Source organism: Chiloscyllium punctatum, chromosome 49, assembly GCF_047496795.1.
Source record: "Chiloscyllium punctatum isolate Juve2018m chromosome 49, sChiPun1.3, whole genome shotgun sequence".
Classification (NCBI taxonomy): Eukaryota; Metazoa; Chordata; class Chondrichthyes; order Orectolobiformes; family Hemiscylliidae; genus Chiloscyllium; species Chiloscyllium punctatum.
In genome coordinates, this window is record NC_092787.1 from 9,566,028 (window position 1) to 9,581,659 (window position 15,632).

The window sequence follows — 15,632 nt, forward strand, 5'->3', positions numbered from 1 at the left end:
TAATGCTACATACAAAAATACCTCACTACAGGGAGCTCTTACATTATGAAACTAAACAACCTCAAGAAAGACTCAATTAAAACAGGACAACAAATGGTGTCTTACAAACACAAAGAAGTTCCAGAACAGGAAAATTTAGAAAATTTAGCATGTAAATGAACTTCAATTCAAAAGGGTACAGAAATAAATAAATTACAAATTCCCAACTGTCTTATGGAAAAAGGTTATATTCTTGTAGTCACTAATGGATAAGGTAGCTTTATCATTTACATTAATCAGGCAATGACCATCTTCAACAGGAGAAAATCTAACAGCTCTTCTAATAGCATTACAGTTGCTGAACCCAATAGTATCAAAATCCTGAGATTGAACTCACCCAGAGATTTAACTACTGTGGCTACAACTGCAGATCAGAGGCTAGGTGTTCTACAATGGGTAACTCAATTCCTGAAACCTCAAAGCTTGTTCACGATCTACAAGTGTCAAGCAAGGAGTGCATGGGAATACTCGCCACTCACCTGGAAGAATACAGTGCTAACAACACTGAAGAAGCTCAATATTTTTTATACAGAGAGTAGCTTGTGTGTGGAATCAGCTCCCAGATGAAGTGGTAGATGCAGGTACAATTACAACATTTAAAAGACAATTGGATAAGTATATTAATAGGAAGGATTGGGAGGGAAATGGGCCAAATGCAGACAAGTGAGAGTAGTTTAGTTTGGGAATATGGTTGACACGGACTAGTTAGATCAAAAGGTCTGTTTCAATGCTGTAGGACTCCATGACCATCTAGGTAAAGGCAACCTTCTTAATCAGAGCCCCATGCACCACCTTAAACATTCACTCCATCCACCAATGGCAGTAGCATGTACCATTTAGAAGGTGCACTGCTGCAATTCATCAAGGTTTTTTCAATAGCATTTTCCAAACCCTTGATTTCTACCATCTAATAGGACAAAGGCAGATGTCTGAGAATGACACAACCTACAAGTTCTACACCAAGCCATGTCAAAGTCCTGATGTGAATTTGCAGCAATTCAAGCAGTTGGCTCAGCAACATTAGAACTCTTGCTGATTTTTCATTTTTTAAAAATCATTTTTAGCATCTTTAAAAACATAGATCACAAACAAATTGCTAACTGTTTTTGAGGCCAGTCCTGGAAGTTAACTGCAGGTTGCTTCTTATTCCAAGTACCCTGGAGAGGCTCAATCCTCAAACGAATGGCAGATTCTTTGACCTTAACAGGGCCTCACAGGGAGCTTTGGTGTCCATTAGTACAACAGAGAAAATGAATAAAAACCAGAAAGAGAAAAGTTTAGAATTAAATGAATATTCCTCAAACTATTAGAAGCTATCTCCATGTATTGCTGTCTTCAGAAATTCAGCAAGATGCATGTGCCTGAGACATTATGGATTGTGGAGATTGCTTAGTGAACTGGCTAGTTACAGCTCATTTATTTATTTTTCCTTTTGATTTGTCCCTTTACTGTGTCTGCTGTCTGTCTTTGAATTGTGGCTAGAATTGAACAAGATTAGGTTAAAACATGGACATCAGTGAGATTACCTTGTTGCTAACTTTGCTCTGCTAAAGCTACTGTATTGTTAAATCTCTAGTTTAAGTTATAAATCTGTTGCCTGGAATTGGTTAAGTAAAAAGTCTGGTACTGGTTATTCAAGAAGTCTGCTTAGTAACCATTATGTCAATTTTGAAGATTACAGAATGTTTCAATTTTACTGCGTTGCAAATACAGGGACAGTACCAGCTCCACATGGACAATAATGAATAGACAATAAATGTTAACTTTATCACCAAAGCCCAGGACCCATGAACAAATGAAAAATACTTTGAAACTGGACAAAAAAATTGGTTTCAGTCAAACTTTTCACAGTTCCTTCTTGCAAATTTGAGAGATAGGTTAGAATTGAGTCCACAATAATCAAACAAATAACTGGTAGCATTCTTTTACTATACCTTCATAATCACAACGGCCTGTAGGAAACACACCAGTAGCTGACAGATAGACCAGGAGGACGCTATTTCCAGGCAGCTCCTGAAAGTGGAAGTACAAATATCACTGAAATATCATGCAGTATTATTTTCTTTAAACCCTATTCTTTTCCTTTTTAATGGGAATGCAAATTTCCAAACTAATAGATCAGCATCTGCTGCTGGTCTGCAGACTATGAGCAGGAGAAGGCAATTTAACCCAAGCCTGCTCTGCCATTGAGTATGATCATGGCTGATCTCAACTCACCCTCAACTCTATTTTCCTGCCCACTCCCCATAACCCTTCAACCCATTATTCATTACAAATCTGTCTATCTCCTCAAATTTATTCAGTGTCCCAGCAACCACCACACTCTGGGGCAGTGAATTGCACAGATCCAAGACCCTTTGAGAGAAGTAATGTCTTCTCATCTGAGATTCAAACCTACTATCCCGTATCCTAAAACTATGACCTCTCTTTCGAGATTGCCCCAAAAAATGAAACAATATCTACTTTGTAAATCTCCATGAGCATCTTTTATCTTATCTCAAGCAGATCTCCTCTCATTCTTCTAAACTCCAGACAATATAGGTCTAAACTGCTCAATTTCTCTTCATAAAGACAAACCTCTCATCTCTTTAATCAGACTCGTGAACTTCCTCTGAACTACACTCAACACTACATTCCTCCTCAAGTACTATTTACATTGCAAAATCCTTAGATTTTAGATTTAAAAAAAAGACTTGCTTTACTGTATCATAAATTAACTAGGTGATTTGAATCAGGGGCATTCAAGGTTTTTGCTTTGTGAGCCTCTTGACTGTACAGCATCTAATTTTTAGAGCAATAAGGTTTACCTTCAAGTTTTCATTAATATGGATGCCTTAAGCTGCTGACACAACAATTCTAAGAATAGCCCTTTCCACATCTCCAAGTCCACAGAATCCCAAAAGGACAAATTAACATTTGAGAAACAAACACCAAAAGAATTGACTTGCCTACAGTAATAAATCTAACATGGAAGTGATGAGTAGAAAGTGAGGACTGTAGGTGCAGGAGATCAGAGTCAAGAGTGTGATGAATAGGAATTCCTGATGAAGAGCTTACGCCTGAAGCATCGATTCTCCTGCTCCTCGGATGCTGCCTGACCTGCTGTGCTTTTCCAGCACCATACTCTCGACTTTATTACTGATGATCTTACATTTATAACCCCAAGTCTGGATTACCCGGAAAATGAAAACATCCCCTCTTTGTCTATCCTAGTAAACCTTTATTACTGAAAGAGTTAAGTCATTTCAGTTAGAAGTATATGTTGTTAGGATAAAATGTGAACACAGCTGAAGAAAAGCAGATGTACAGATACAAGATAAGGAATCAGACCGAGTAAAGAGTCAGGCAATGGAGTGGACAAAAGAAACAATAGACAGCCTAGACTGCTTAACCAGCAGGAGAGGGACTTAAGGATGGATAAAGAGCAATGCCTTTTGATAGTGTAAACTTCAGAACTTTAATAAAAAGGTTCATACATTAAAAGAAGCAACAATAACTCTGTATAGAATAAACTATTGAAAGGATAAGGCCAAACGTATACAGGAATAGAATGCAGAGTCTGTCAGGCAGATGGACGTGTACAGGGACTGGATGTTCATTGTGAAAAATGAGGCGTTGGGGGCTGGGGACACGAAAGCCATGGAGGAGGTGGAGGGCGTGGGTGGTGTCCCTAATGTATATGGGGAGTTCCTAGACCAAGAGCGTCAGAACAGAGTCAAGATATGAGGCGATAAGTTTGGAGGGGCAGGAGCAGGCAGAGATGATGGATCGAGCGGGGCAGTCCAGTTTGTGAATTTCAGGTATGAGGTAGAACCAGGTGGTGCAGGGTTCTGGGACTATGAGGTTGGAGGCTGTGGATGGGAGATCCCCAGTGGTGATGAGGTTGTGGATGGTCTGTGAGATGATGGTTTAGTGATGGGAGGTGAAGTCGTGGTTGAGGGGGCAGTAGGAAGAGATGTCTGTGAGTTGGCGCCTAGCTTCAGCGGTATAGAGTTTGGTGTGCCAAACTACCACTGTGCTCCCCCCCCCCCCCATCTGCAGTGGGGGCGGTTTCCCAGGCAGCTCAATGCCTCTTCTTCACCATGGACATCCAGTCCCTGTACACATCCACCCGCCATGGCAAAGGCCTCCAAGCCCTCAGTTTCTTCCTCACCTGCCAACCCAACAAGTACCCCTCCAGTGACACTCATTTGATTGGCAGAGCTGGTCCTCAACCTCAACAACTTCTCCTTAGAACATAGAACAGTACAGCACAGAAGAGAACAGGTCCTTCAGCCACGATGTTGTGCCAACCATTGATCCTCATGTATGCACCCTCAAATTTCTGTGACCATAGGCATGTCCAGCAGTCTCTTAAATGTCCCCAATGACCTTGCTTCCACAACCACTGCTGGCAACGCATTCCATGCTCTCTGTGTAAAGAGCCCACCTCTGACATCCTCTCTATACTTTCCTCCAACCAGCTTAAAACTACAACCCTCATGTTAGCTATTTCTGCCCTGGGAAATAGTCTCTGGCTATCGACTCTATCTATGCCTCTCATTATCTTGTACACCTCAATTAGGTCCCCTCTCCTCCTCCTTTTCTCCAATGAAAAAAGTCCGAGCTCAGTCAACCTCTCTTAAGATAAGCCCTCCAGTACAGGCAGCATCCTGGTAAACCTCCTCTGAACCCTCTCCAAAGCATCCACATCTTTCCTATAATAGGGCGACCAGAACTGGACGCAGACCAGAACCCTCCCACTTCCTTCGCACCAAAGGGGTAGCCATGGGCACCTGCATGGGCCCCAGCTATGTCTGCCTCTTCGTCGGATACGTTGAATAGTCCACCTTCCACAGTTACACTGACACCATCGCCCAACTTTTCTGCCGCTACATTGATGACTGCATTGGCGCCACCTCGTGCTCCCATGAGATTGCACAGTTCATCAGCTTCATGAGCACGTTCCACCCTGACCTCAGGTTCACCTGGACCCTCTCGGACACCTCCCTCCCCTTTCTGGACCTCTCTGTCTCCATCTCCGGTGAGTGACTCAACACAACATCTACTCCAAACCCACAGATTCCACAGCTACCTGGACTACACCTCATACTACCCCCAATCCTGTAAAAATGCTGTCCTTTATTCCCAATTCCTCTGCCTCCATCACACCTGCTCCCAGGAGGACCAATTCCACTCCAGGGCATCCTCACTCCCATGTTATCAACAATGCCCTCCAGTGAATCTCCTCCACCCATGAACCCCACCCCTCCAACTGCAAGAAATGTAGAACACTCCTGGTCCTCCCTACTAATCTCAAGATGCAACACATCATCCTTCACCATTTATGCCACCTACAGTCAGACCTCACCACCAGAGATACATATATCTCCCCATCCCTATCAGCATTCCGCAGACACTATTCCTTCTGCCACTTCCTTGTTAGGTCCATGTCCCTCCACCAACCCACACTTCACTCCCAGCATCTTCCCTTGCTGCCTCTAAAACCTGCACCAGCGCCTCCTCCCTAACCTCCATCCAAGGCCCCAAAGGATCTTTCTACATCTGGCAGAGATTTTCCTGCACATCCAAACAGCTCATCTACTGTGTCTGTTGCTCTCGATGTGTCTCTGAGAGAGGTTGCCAACTTGTGGAATGTTTGAGGGACATATACACCAAACAACCCCACTGCCCTGTGATCGACTATTTCAACCCCCCCAGCCCACTCCGCCAAGGACATGCAAGTCCTGGGCCTCCTCCACCACCATATCAAAGCCACCCAATGCCTGGAGGAAGACCACCTCATTTTCTGCCTTGGGATCCTGCAACCAAATGGCATCAGCGTCGACTTCAGCAGTTTTCTCATGACCCCTCCCCTACCTCATCCCAGATCGAATCCTCCAACTTGGCACCACCCTCTTGAACTGTCCTACCCGACCATCTTCCCTTCCCACCTATCCATTCCACCCTCCTCTCCAACCTATCACCATTAACCCCCACCTGCATCTATCTGTCGCCTTCCTTGCTACCTTCGCCCCGCCTCCACCCTCCTACTTATTGCTCAACCCCCTTCCTCCTCCCAAAATTCCTGATGAAGGTCTTATATTCAAAACATTTTCCTGCTCCTCAGATACTGCTGTGCTTTTCCAGCACCATGCTTCTTAACTCTGGTCTCCAGCATTTACAGTCCTCACTTTCTCCAAACCATAACCATCATGAGTGGTGCAGCAGGTTCAAGGGACCAAATTACCAACTCCTGCTCCTGTCTTGTATGTTTCTATACTTTTCTATCTGTTGTTCAGCTTGATTCTTCTAGAAATAAACCCTAATACCTTTATTGTGTAAAAACTTAGTGAGCTCTCTATTCATATTTTATTTTGGTGTTGATGAGTCTATAAGAATATTTCAGTTTAATATTTAGTTTATATTTTAAACTCATTTCACTTTATACCTTCATTTTGCCATTTTATCAACTTCTTTCTTATCCTTTTAATATGATTTTATCATGAATGTAAATATTGTCCTTATTTCTTTAGTCATCTCTGATGTGCCAATATTGACTAGTCTGTATTTGCTGGATAAGTTTTACTGATCATCATTTTAATTATCTCAAGTTGCATTCTATTTCCAGTTAACCGATATTAGTTCTATTCTTAGCCCACTAAAATCAGCTCTTTTCTAAGTTATTGATTCAACCTTTGTTTTACTTACGTTCTTTATTAATCCTTATTTCAAACCTTATTTCGCTGGGATCACTATTACCTAAGTCTAGGTTAGAGTGGTGCTGGAAAAGCACAGCAGGTGCTTTTCTGATGAAGGGCTTTTGCCCGAAATGTTGATTTTCCTGCTCCTCGGATACCGCCTGACCTGCTGTGCTTTTCCAGCATCACTCTGATCTAGACGCTGATTCCCAGCATCTGCAGTCCTCACTTTTGCCTCACTATTACCTAAACATTCCCATGGAGTAACTTCGCTTTAGTGTTCTGCTTCATCATTTCTCAAATCTATATTCAGTAGCATCACCTCTGTTTTTGGGTTTTTTTTTTGCAAACTGGAAATGAAAGACATTCTGTAGACATTGTAAAGCTCCATTCCCTATACCCAGTACGCTACCTTTTCTTGCAAGTTTATTTGGGGTAGTCAGAGTGGTAATCACAGGAGAGTTTATGTTCTCTATTCATTTTTTTAAAAAGTTTGCTTATGTGATATGGGCATCATCGGTCCAGCCAGTATTTATTGCCCATTCCTAATTGATCTTCAGAAGGTGGGCTGTTTTCTTGAACTGCAGCAAATCTTGTGGACACCCACAGGGCTGCTGGGCAGTGAGTATCAGGATTTTTACACATCAACAATAAAAGAATAGCAATGTAGTCCCAAGTCAAGAAGGTGCGTGGTTTGGAGGTGAATTTGCAGATGGCAGGTGTTATTATGCACCTGATGCTTTTGTCTTACTCAATAGAGGTCACAGGTTTGGAAGGTGCTAGGAAGAAGGCTGGATCAATTGAAGCAGTGCACCTTGTGGGTGGTACACAATATTGCCATTGTGCATTGGTGACACATGGACAGCCATTAAGTAGGTTGCTTTTGCTCAATGATGTTGAGCTTCTTGAGTGGTGTACTCATCCAGCTAAGTGAAAAGCATTCCATCACACTCTTTCTGCCTGTTGACAATAGACAGGCTCTGAAGAGTCAGGAGGCAAGTTACTTACTACTGAACTCCCAGTCTCTAGTCTGTTACTGTAACCATATAACTTAGTTGGCTGGTCCATTTCAGTTTCTGGACAATGGTAACACTCAGGGGCTCTTATGGTGCAGTGTTAGTGTCCAAACCTTTAAACAGGAGGACTAGGTTCAAGTCACACCTGCTCCAAAGGTATATAATAACATGCCTGAACAAGTTAACTAGAAAGTATCTTCTCTGAGCAACTCACTATTTAGGTTCTTGAAGCATAATAGTAGTGAACTGTCTCTGGATCAGAAGACCCTAGGTTCAAGTCTCATCTGTTCTTGGGCTGTCAGAATACCCCTTATTTTAATTCCTTAAAATATCAACCCTGAACAACTCATATCGAGATATCCTAGGGCTGACACTTTCAACTGCCATCACAGTTGTCCTTTGCCCTAGGTATGACTCAGATCAATGGAAAACTTTCCCTGCTAATTCCCACATATCAGTTTTGCTAGAGCTCTTTGATGTCATACTTGCCAAATGTGGCCTTGATATCAACAGCAACAATTCTCACCTCCATTGTTTTCAGCTTTTTTGTCTATGTTTGGACCAAGGTTCTAATGCAATTAGGAGTGGAATGACTCTGGCAGAAGTGAAATAAGCAGGTCATATGACAGCACTGTTGAATACCCCTTCTATTACTTCCCTGATGATTGAGGGTAGACTGATAGGGCAGTAATTAGCAAGTTGGATTTGCTTTGATTTTTGTGGAGAGGATATAACTGGATAACTCTTCAATTGGCAGGTGTTACTGTTATAGCTATCTTGAAATAACTTGGCTACAGCCTAGCATGGCATGCTGGGCTCCCCATCATTGAGGATGAGGATATTGTGGAGCTTCTGCTTCCTAATAGTTATTTAATTGTTTGCTACAATCTTCAGTAGGATTTAGTAGGACTGAGGGGTTTAGATTTCATCTGTTGTTTGCAGGATCTATTTGCTCTATTACAATGAAACAGTGGAAGCAAACATACAAGTAGTGCTCTGAATTAGTTTCACCAGATTGACACCTCACTTGCTTTTTCTTTGTTCATTTGCAGGATTTGTTGCCTATCATTAATTGCCCTTGAACTGAGTAGCTTGCTAGGCCACGTCAGAAGGCAGTTAAGAGTTAACCAAACTGCTATGGGGCTGAAGTGGCTCAGGTGAGATTTTACTTACAATCACAGATGGTTTAACGGGCACATTTGGTGGGGGGCACAATTATTGTTGGGAACACTGAAACAAATTACTTAAAGTTTTCACATTAATTTTAAAAGAAGTATAATTCAGTTTATTTAGCAACTAACTATTCACTAATTCAATTTAACACTTGGATTTTCTTGCAATCAACCTCCAAATCCTTTTGACATCCATCAAACACAAGTTATAGGAGTGGGACAGATTTCTAATCAGTCATTAAGTGGAAAGAAAATTGTAGCCTCTACTATTCATTTCACAGCCTTTACGCATGTAAAAGTGTACATTGTCACAGTACCAGTTGGGTCCGTTTGCTGCATGGCTGGTTTGGATCAGGTACGTGCCAGCAGCAAGGGGTTCTCTATCTCGATTCCGGGTGGGGTGGAATTGTGACCTACCTCCTTGCCCTATTCATGTGGAGGTGATGATACTGATGGTTGGATCTGTTGTCAGGCAAAAGACTGAAGAAAAAGGAATAAAGGAATAAAACAGTGCACCCTCTATCTCTGCAATTACCTCTTAAAACCCTAGGCTGCAGCCAACTAATTCAAAAGCATTTTTTTCCAGTTACTGGGGAGACAGTAACATTGTGGTTATGTTATTGAGTTAACAGTACAGAGTCCCAGACAAAACTGATCTGGGGAAAAGAGTTCAAAGTGCACCAACATGGATCATGAAATTTGAACTTAACAAAACTCTGGAATGACAAAAGCTTGCCTAATAGTAACTATGTAACCATTATTAACTGTCAGAAAAAAAAACACATTTGCTTCACTGATGTCCTTTTTGGGGAGGGAAATATGCTACATCAGGCCTACATAAGACTTCAGACCCAACAGCAATAATGTGGTTGACTTTTAACTGCTCTCTGAAATGGCCTAGCAATCTACTTACTTCCAAGAAACTGAAATGGACAATCAGTGCTTGCCGTGTCAGCAATACCCCCATCCCATGAGTGAATTGAAATAAAAACACTGGAAAGTTCGCAAACCTTAAAAGATGCAGAAAGAAATGTATACAGTTGACTGAAAGTTGGCTTGTACAGCAGATACTTGTGTGGATTTTCTCGTTTTGATGGTTTCTCTGTTGATTCCTGGAGAGAAAGAAAGACAACTTTCGAGTTATTTGTTCCTTTGTGCATTTTTGAAGATTCCATATTATGCTATGCACCATTCCTGGTTCAGAGCAATCCGTCCTCAAAGGAGTCAAATTTCATTTTTAAGAATCACGAGTAAAACTTAAAAATATTTTAATGCATGCCAATTCAAAAAGCAAAACAATTTTGTTGCAGTTTAAGAGCATTTTTTTTCTTTAGCTGAAAGGATTGAGAAAGGCCACAATACCAAATTATAGCTTATGTGACTTGAGCCCACTCGCCATTGGATAAAGGAGAAATCAATCATTTTTAGACTTACTGAAGAAGCCTTATGCGATGAAACTTGAAGCAGCCACATTGAAACCACTTGCAAATTCCTCTACCCCTATTTCTGGCAGGTTCACATTTTTAAAAATAATTTTTACCATTATCCCTTTTGCAAGTTTCCACAGCCATACTTTGTATTCTGGTACCTCACCAAAATTGGTTTTGTTCTTGTGCATTCTCTGATGGTGTGTGCTTTTCAGCTATGGAAGGCAGCACAACTGGCTTTTATCCCATCATGATCTGGCACTCACACATCTAGCAAGAACCTCAAAGTCAGGAGTAATCATTCTGAATTACTTTCTCTTTCCTATTCCAGAAGAGCTAAATACAACTGTAATCCTTAAAACATATCTCAGTAAGAGTGGCGATCCAATCATGGATCCTCTGGTCTTTATTACTTAAAAACTTCCAGGGAAAGTCAACAGTATTTATCTGTGCAGTTGGCCAGAATTATGGCAGTTCACAGCCAAAGTTTTCTAATTGTTCTGGATGGCAAGTATATTTAATAGATATTTATGATTGCAGAGGGCAGGAGTAAAATTAGAAGATCATCTAACCCCGTCCCCAAGTATTCGTCCCGTTGATCATCAGTAAGCGCAATTAATCATGCCGGTGAAAAAATTCCATGTTGCTTTATAGTCTTTACTTCTCCTTTCAGATTGACTGACTTTTGGACTCCAGTTAGGTGGGAAGAAAAAAAAGAGTAGCAGTAAATGGCAAAAACCATTTTACCATGAGTCCTTTCCAGAACAACGCTTCACTCAGTGGACATCTATCAAAGGACTGGTATCCCTTGTGTTCGTATTGTTTTGAAGGGCTGCTGGGTAACTGGACAAGCACTGGCAATCTGGTACTGCCCCTCACTGGCAACATCATGGGACAGCAGCCTCAAAGAAACGCTGCTTATGGCTTATAGCTGATATGGCTGACATTCCCTTGTGTATAAAACCCTATTCTCTCTCCCATTTGTTGCTCTCATACATTATCTGTCCTCAGCCACATCCTATGTGCTCCATGCATCACACTGAGCTGATTATACAAGAGAGCGTCCCCACACAGGTCCTAACTGTAGAACTGCATCTTGAACAACCCTATACTTTGCTTCACCACAGCCCTGGTTGAGGCATGAGTGGCGCTAAGCCTTCTCTCTGATTCAGACAGTTGTGCAATACTGTCAGAAGGCATGATTGCCATGTCCCTCAGTAACAATCTTGTATGGCACCTGAATCTTCAAACATATCTAGTACAGTCACATAATACCGAACACGCAAGTTGTGGCAGTTCCCAGGGGTCCATGCACAGCAAATGAACACAGATCTCTTGAAACATTAATCAATGGAACCCCTTTCTGTTGATGAATTTCGCAGTGTTGTGTTACAGCCCTCTCAGTAGCGAGGTGTGTACACTTGATGACATTCTGCATCTTGGGGGACCCAGTTAGGTTACTAAATCCAACTGCCTGGATGGCAAAACTGATCTAGCATTGGAAGAGATGAACTGATGCAATTTTGCATAGATGGCATCGGTGACTGTCCTAATGTATTTCTGGGTGCACGATACAGAGATCCCACATAGGTTACTCAACATTCACTGAAATCAGCCAGTAGCACAGTTATCTCACCGCCACCGGGAGAGGATGGCTTCTGACTCCTACATCTCTCAGGGCCAACTCCAACAGCTCGTACAGTTGCATTAGCATGTCCTGGGATATATGGAACCCGCACTGACATTGAATCTTGTTTATCTACAGGAAACAGAATTAGGGTTGAACATCTCTGCGCTTCCTGATCACTCCATGTATCCTGAGGGGTCTGGTGGCTGTGATCTCGCCCAATGTTGTTGTCCTCCTCATCTCTGCAGCGGCCTACTGCTACTCCTGGGCTTGACATCAGCCCAGCTCCGCCTGCACCTGTCTTCACCTTCTTAGATAGGCAGCCAAATCAAACAACATGCTATCAGCAGCAGGACACATCACTCATGGAAGGGACCTAATTTGGGAGCAAAACGATTTTCTTAGGCCACAGAGCAGTAATCAGTAGCACACCCTGCAGATGAGGACTAAGTTCACTTCTTCATACAGTGAGACATGCTGCACATGGATAATGAAGGACATGTGTCCCCCATCCGTCCGTATTCAGGCTCAGCATGTGAGCAACTTGAAGGTGAAATCCAATATCATTGAGAAGAGTGTGCCTGCAACGTTCTGACATACTATCTACTCTGGACTCACATGCAATGCTCAACTTTTCACTGCATTTAATACAGGCTATCTTTATACATATGTGATACATGAGGATGCAACATTGTGTGCCAACATAGGAAACCTTGGAAATTGGATGAACAGGGCTTCCACTTCAGTCTGTGCCTTTTGTAATGTATTGCTGCTCACTACTCTTATTGAGATGCCCAAGTTCAACATGTAATCACCATGGCATGTAGTAAATCACCTCAGACTAGCATCTGACCCCAAAGCTCCCTCATGCTACATCCATTGCAAATGAGCAATGAGACCATTGCAGAATAAATGTAGCTGCACTTGGCAAATGACTGCTTCATGTAATGATTGCTCCAAAGTCATAGCACTCAGCAAACATGTGTCAAAGGTTTTGCCAATCAAACAGACTCTGTCTTCCCTGCCTTTGGTTCCAGCCATTTTCTCATGTGTAGAAGATGAAAAAAGTGATGGCAGCGAACACAGCTCATGACAGACACCCTCAGCACTGGATTCCACCTGGTTGCTAGATATACCCCAAAGCTTCCATATCCTCTATTAACTCACACTATCTCAAGAGCCTATTTGAACCCATATCCAACTGGTTGAACCATGTTGAACTTCACATACAACTCTCCTCTCTGCCCTTGAACCCTGACATTACATATCAAATAATATCTACCTTACAAAACTATTCTCCTGGTGGGGAGACTATGGTAGTAATCACTGCCATTAACCACCCCATCCCCAGTCACTCCCTCCATAGCCTACCTTGCCCTGCGATACTGTCCTATTTATTACAGATTGACGTCAAGATTACCCAATCACTGTCCTTGTTCAATACAAATGCCTATTGTTTCCATTTCTTCCAGACTAGACTTATCCATCCCTTCTGGCAAAGATCCCCTGCTACCCCTATACAGGCCCTCCCAGGACTGTATTTATCCGAGATCTTTGACAGAGTTTGACGAACAACCCCTGGGCATGTCTGACCAGAACCCTGATGGCTGTGTGTGAAGCTTGCTGACTGATGGTATGTGATTCTCCTAACTTCTAGTGTTGTCCCGATAGGAGAAGCCGCTTAACACTTTCTGGACTGTTAACCTGACCATGATAATTTCCATAAACCCAGCAAATACCTTGGATTCTCCGCAGACTGCTCCCATGACTCAGTACTGGGAACACCAAACCAATAGTAGGACCCCACCAACCTCTGACTGGACAGAGGATTAGTCCCAACCGAGTTTCCAACGTGGCCATTAGGTCAAATGATCATGCAGTGTGTTTACCATGCAGGCAGCTGGTATATGCCATAGGAGTTGCATGGACATTTTGATGTACAGCAAGATGCTCCCCCCTCCACCTACCAAACAGATCCCTACTGATAAGCACGATGAGTAGTTTGGCTGTGTGTCTACAAAAGGTTCACCTCAAGCCAACGTTGTGTGTGTTTGATACCAGCTGAAGTGCCAAAATGCTAACAAGTATAGCATGGCAAGACAAGGAAAAGCAAAAAGTGATATTACCACAGCCCATCAATGCTAATTGTTGGTGAGTCCTGTATTTCAACCTTGTGCTTCATGACCAACCTGCCAGTATATCAGAGAGGTGCCATGACATTCATGATAGATTTGAAGATGCCATTGAATGTTAATGAGGGCTGCATGCAACTGGTGGCCATGAATGTCATCATAAGATGCCATGTCAATTGTGCACATCATGGAGGTTGCTCATAACGAGAGTTGATTGGTACTTTAGTAAGATAGAAAACTGAATATTAATGAGGTGAATTGTGGTGTTAACAAGTCATATAAGAACCTATAAGCTCTGCTGCTAGCTAGTGGGAAATGCTATTTGTGAAAAGTATTAAAGGTGGAGCAAGTTACTTCTGTTGTCATGATAGGCCTCACCAGATTTCCTGTTTGATTCTGCCACACATCTCAGCATAGTTCATGGCGCCTACATCCCTACAAGTTTCCACCCTTTATAACCATGTAGCATGGATAAACAAAACCATGTAACGTCAATTAGCTATGTATGCTCTGCATGAAGTTGATGACATAAAATCCCGATAAACATGACTTGCTTAAATTAATATCTAAAGAAAATAGCTTCATTTGGCTCAGGTTTAATTTATTATACAATTTTGAACTAGTTTCCATGTTCAACAAAATCATCTAAAAGTTCAGCTGCCTTCACGCACCTGTGATCCGGTCTTGTTTAATTGCGAAGCCAGGTTAATGGGTTCCCGTTCTAAAGCCTGTAACATTCTGAACATGTCAATAGTTAACTCACTGAATTTAACCTAAAATTAAAAAAAAAAGAGAATCGAACTATCAATATGATCTAAAACAGTGAGTCAGAAAAACAAGATACAATTCTTGGAGGATAGAATTTACTTATTTAGTCTTTCTGCTCCTCCCACCTCATGTTATTATGCTCCCTATGTTCTTAAGACAATTAACAGGAATTACCTGTAATACGTAACCTTAAATAAAGACAATAACAAACCTAAAGATGACTAATCAGACATTGTTCTTTTTTAAAATTCTGAACTTATGATAATAATCTAAATCTAATCAAAAATGTAAAACAGGTTTTTCTTTTCTATGTCACACATTACAATATACCCAATCATTAACAGCTCTCAAATGTCTTGTACTTCTTAAGAAAAAAATTCCACATGCAGAAGTAATTACAAAGCAATTCAAGAAAAAAACATGACAATATTCTTAAAACACAATATTCCCTGTTCTCATCATTATTCAAGATGGCCCTCCTCTTGATGCTCCTCCATCTAACACACACATTTTGAGACAAGCATTTCTCTTTTAAGATTTCTGACAACTGGTTACTTGTGTCAACCTATTTTTATTTTAGAAATCTCCTTCCTAGATTTCCTTCATATTAGTGAGACCAATTCTCAACTGGCTCAGTGGTTCGCACTGCTGCCTCACAGCACCAGGGTCCAGGTTAGATTCCAGCCTCGGGCGACCGTGTGGAGTTTGCACATTCTCTCAGTGTCTGCATGGGTTTCCCCCAGTGCTCCAGTTTCCTCCCACAGTCCAAAG

At 41.9% G+C, this 15,632-nt stretch overlaps 1 protein-coding gene across 3 annotated transcripts in view; it reads right to left on the reverse strand.

Annotated features, from left to right (window-relative positions):
* The window catches only part of scai (suppressor of cancer cell invasion), a 182,030-nt gene that overhangs the window by 46,253 nt on the left and 120,145 nt on the right, over nt 1-15,632 (reverse strand). For all 3 annotated transcript variants that reach the window (XM_072565864.1, XM_072565865.1, XM_072565866.1), the window contains 3 exons: nt 14,765-14,866; nt 9,918-10,019; nt 1,974-2,052 (listed from right to left, as the gene is read on the reverse strand). In XM_072565864.1, the coding sequence (XP_072421965.1) occupies nt 1,974-2,052; nt 9,918-10,019; nt 14,765-14,866 (283 nt within the window). The remainder of the gene's footprint in view (nt 1-1,973; nt 2,053-9,917; nt 10,020-14,764; nt 14,867-15,632) is intronic.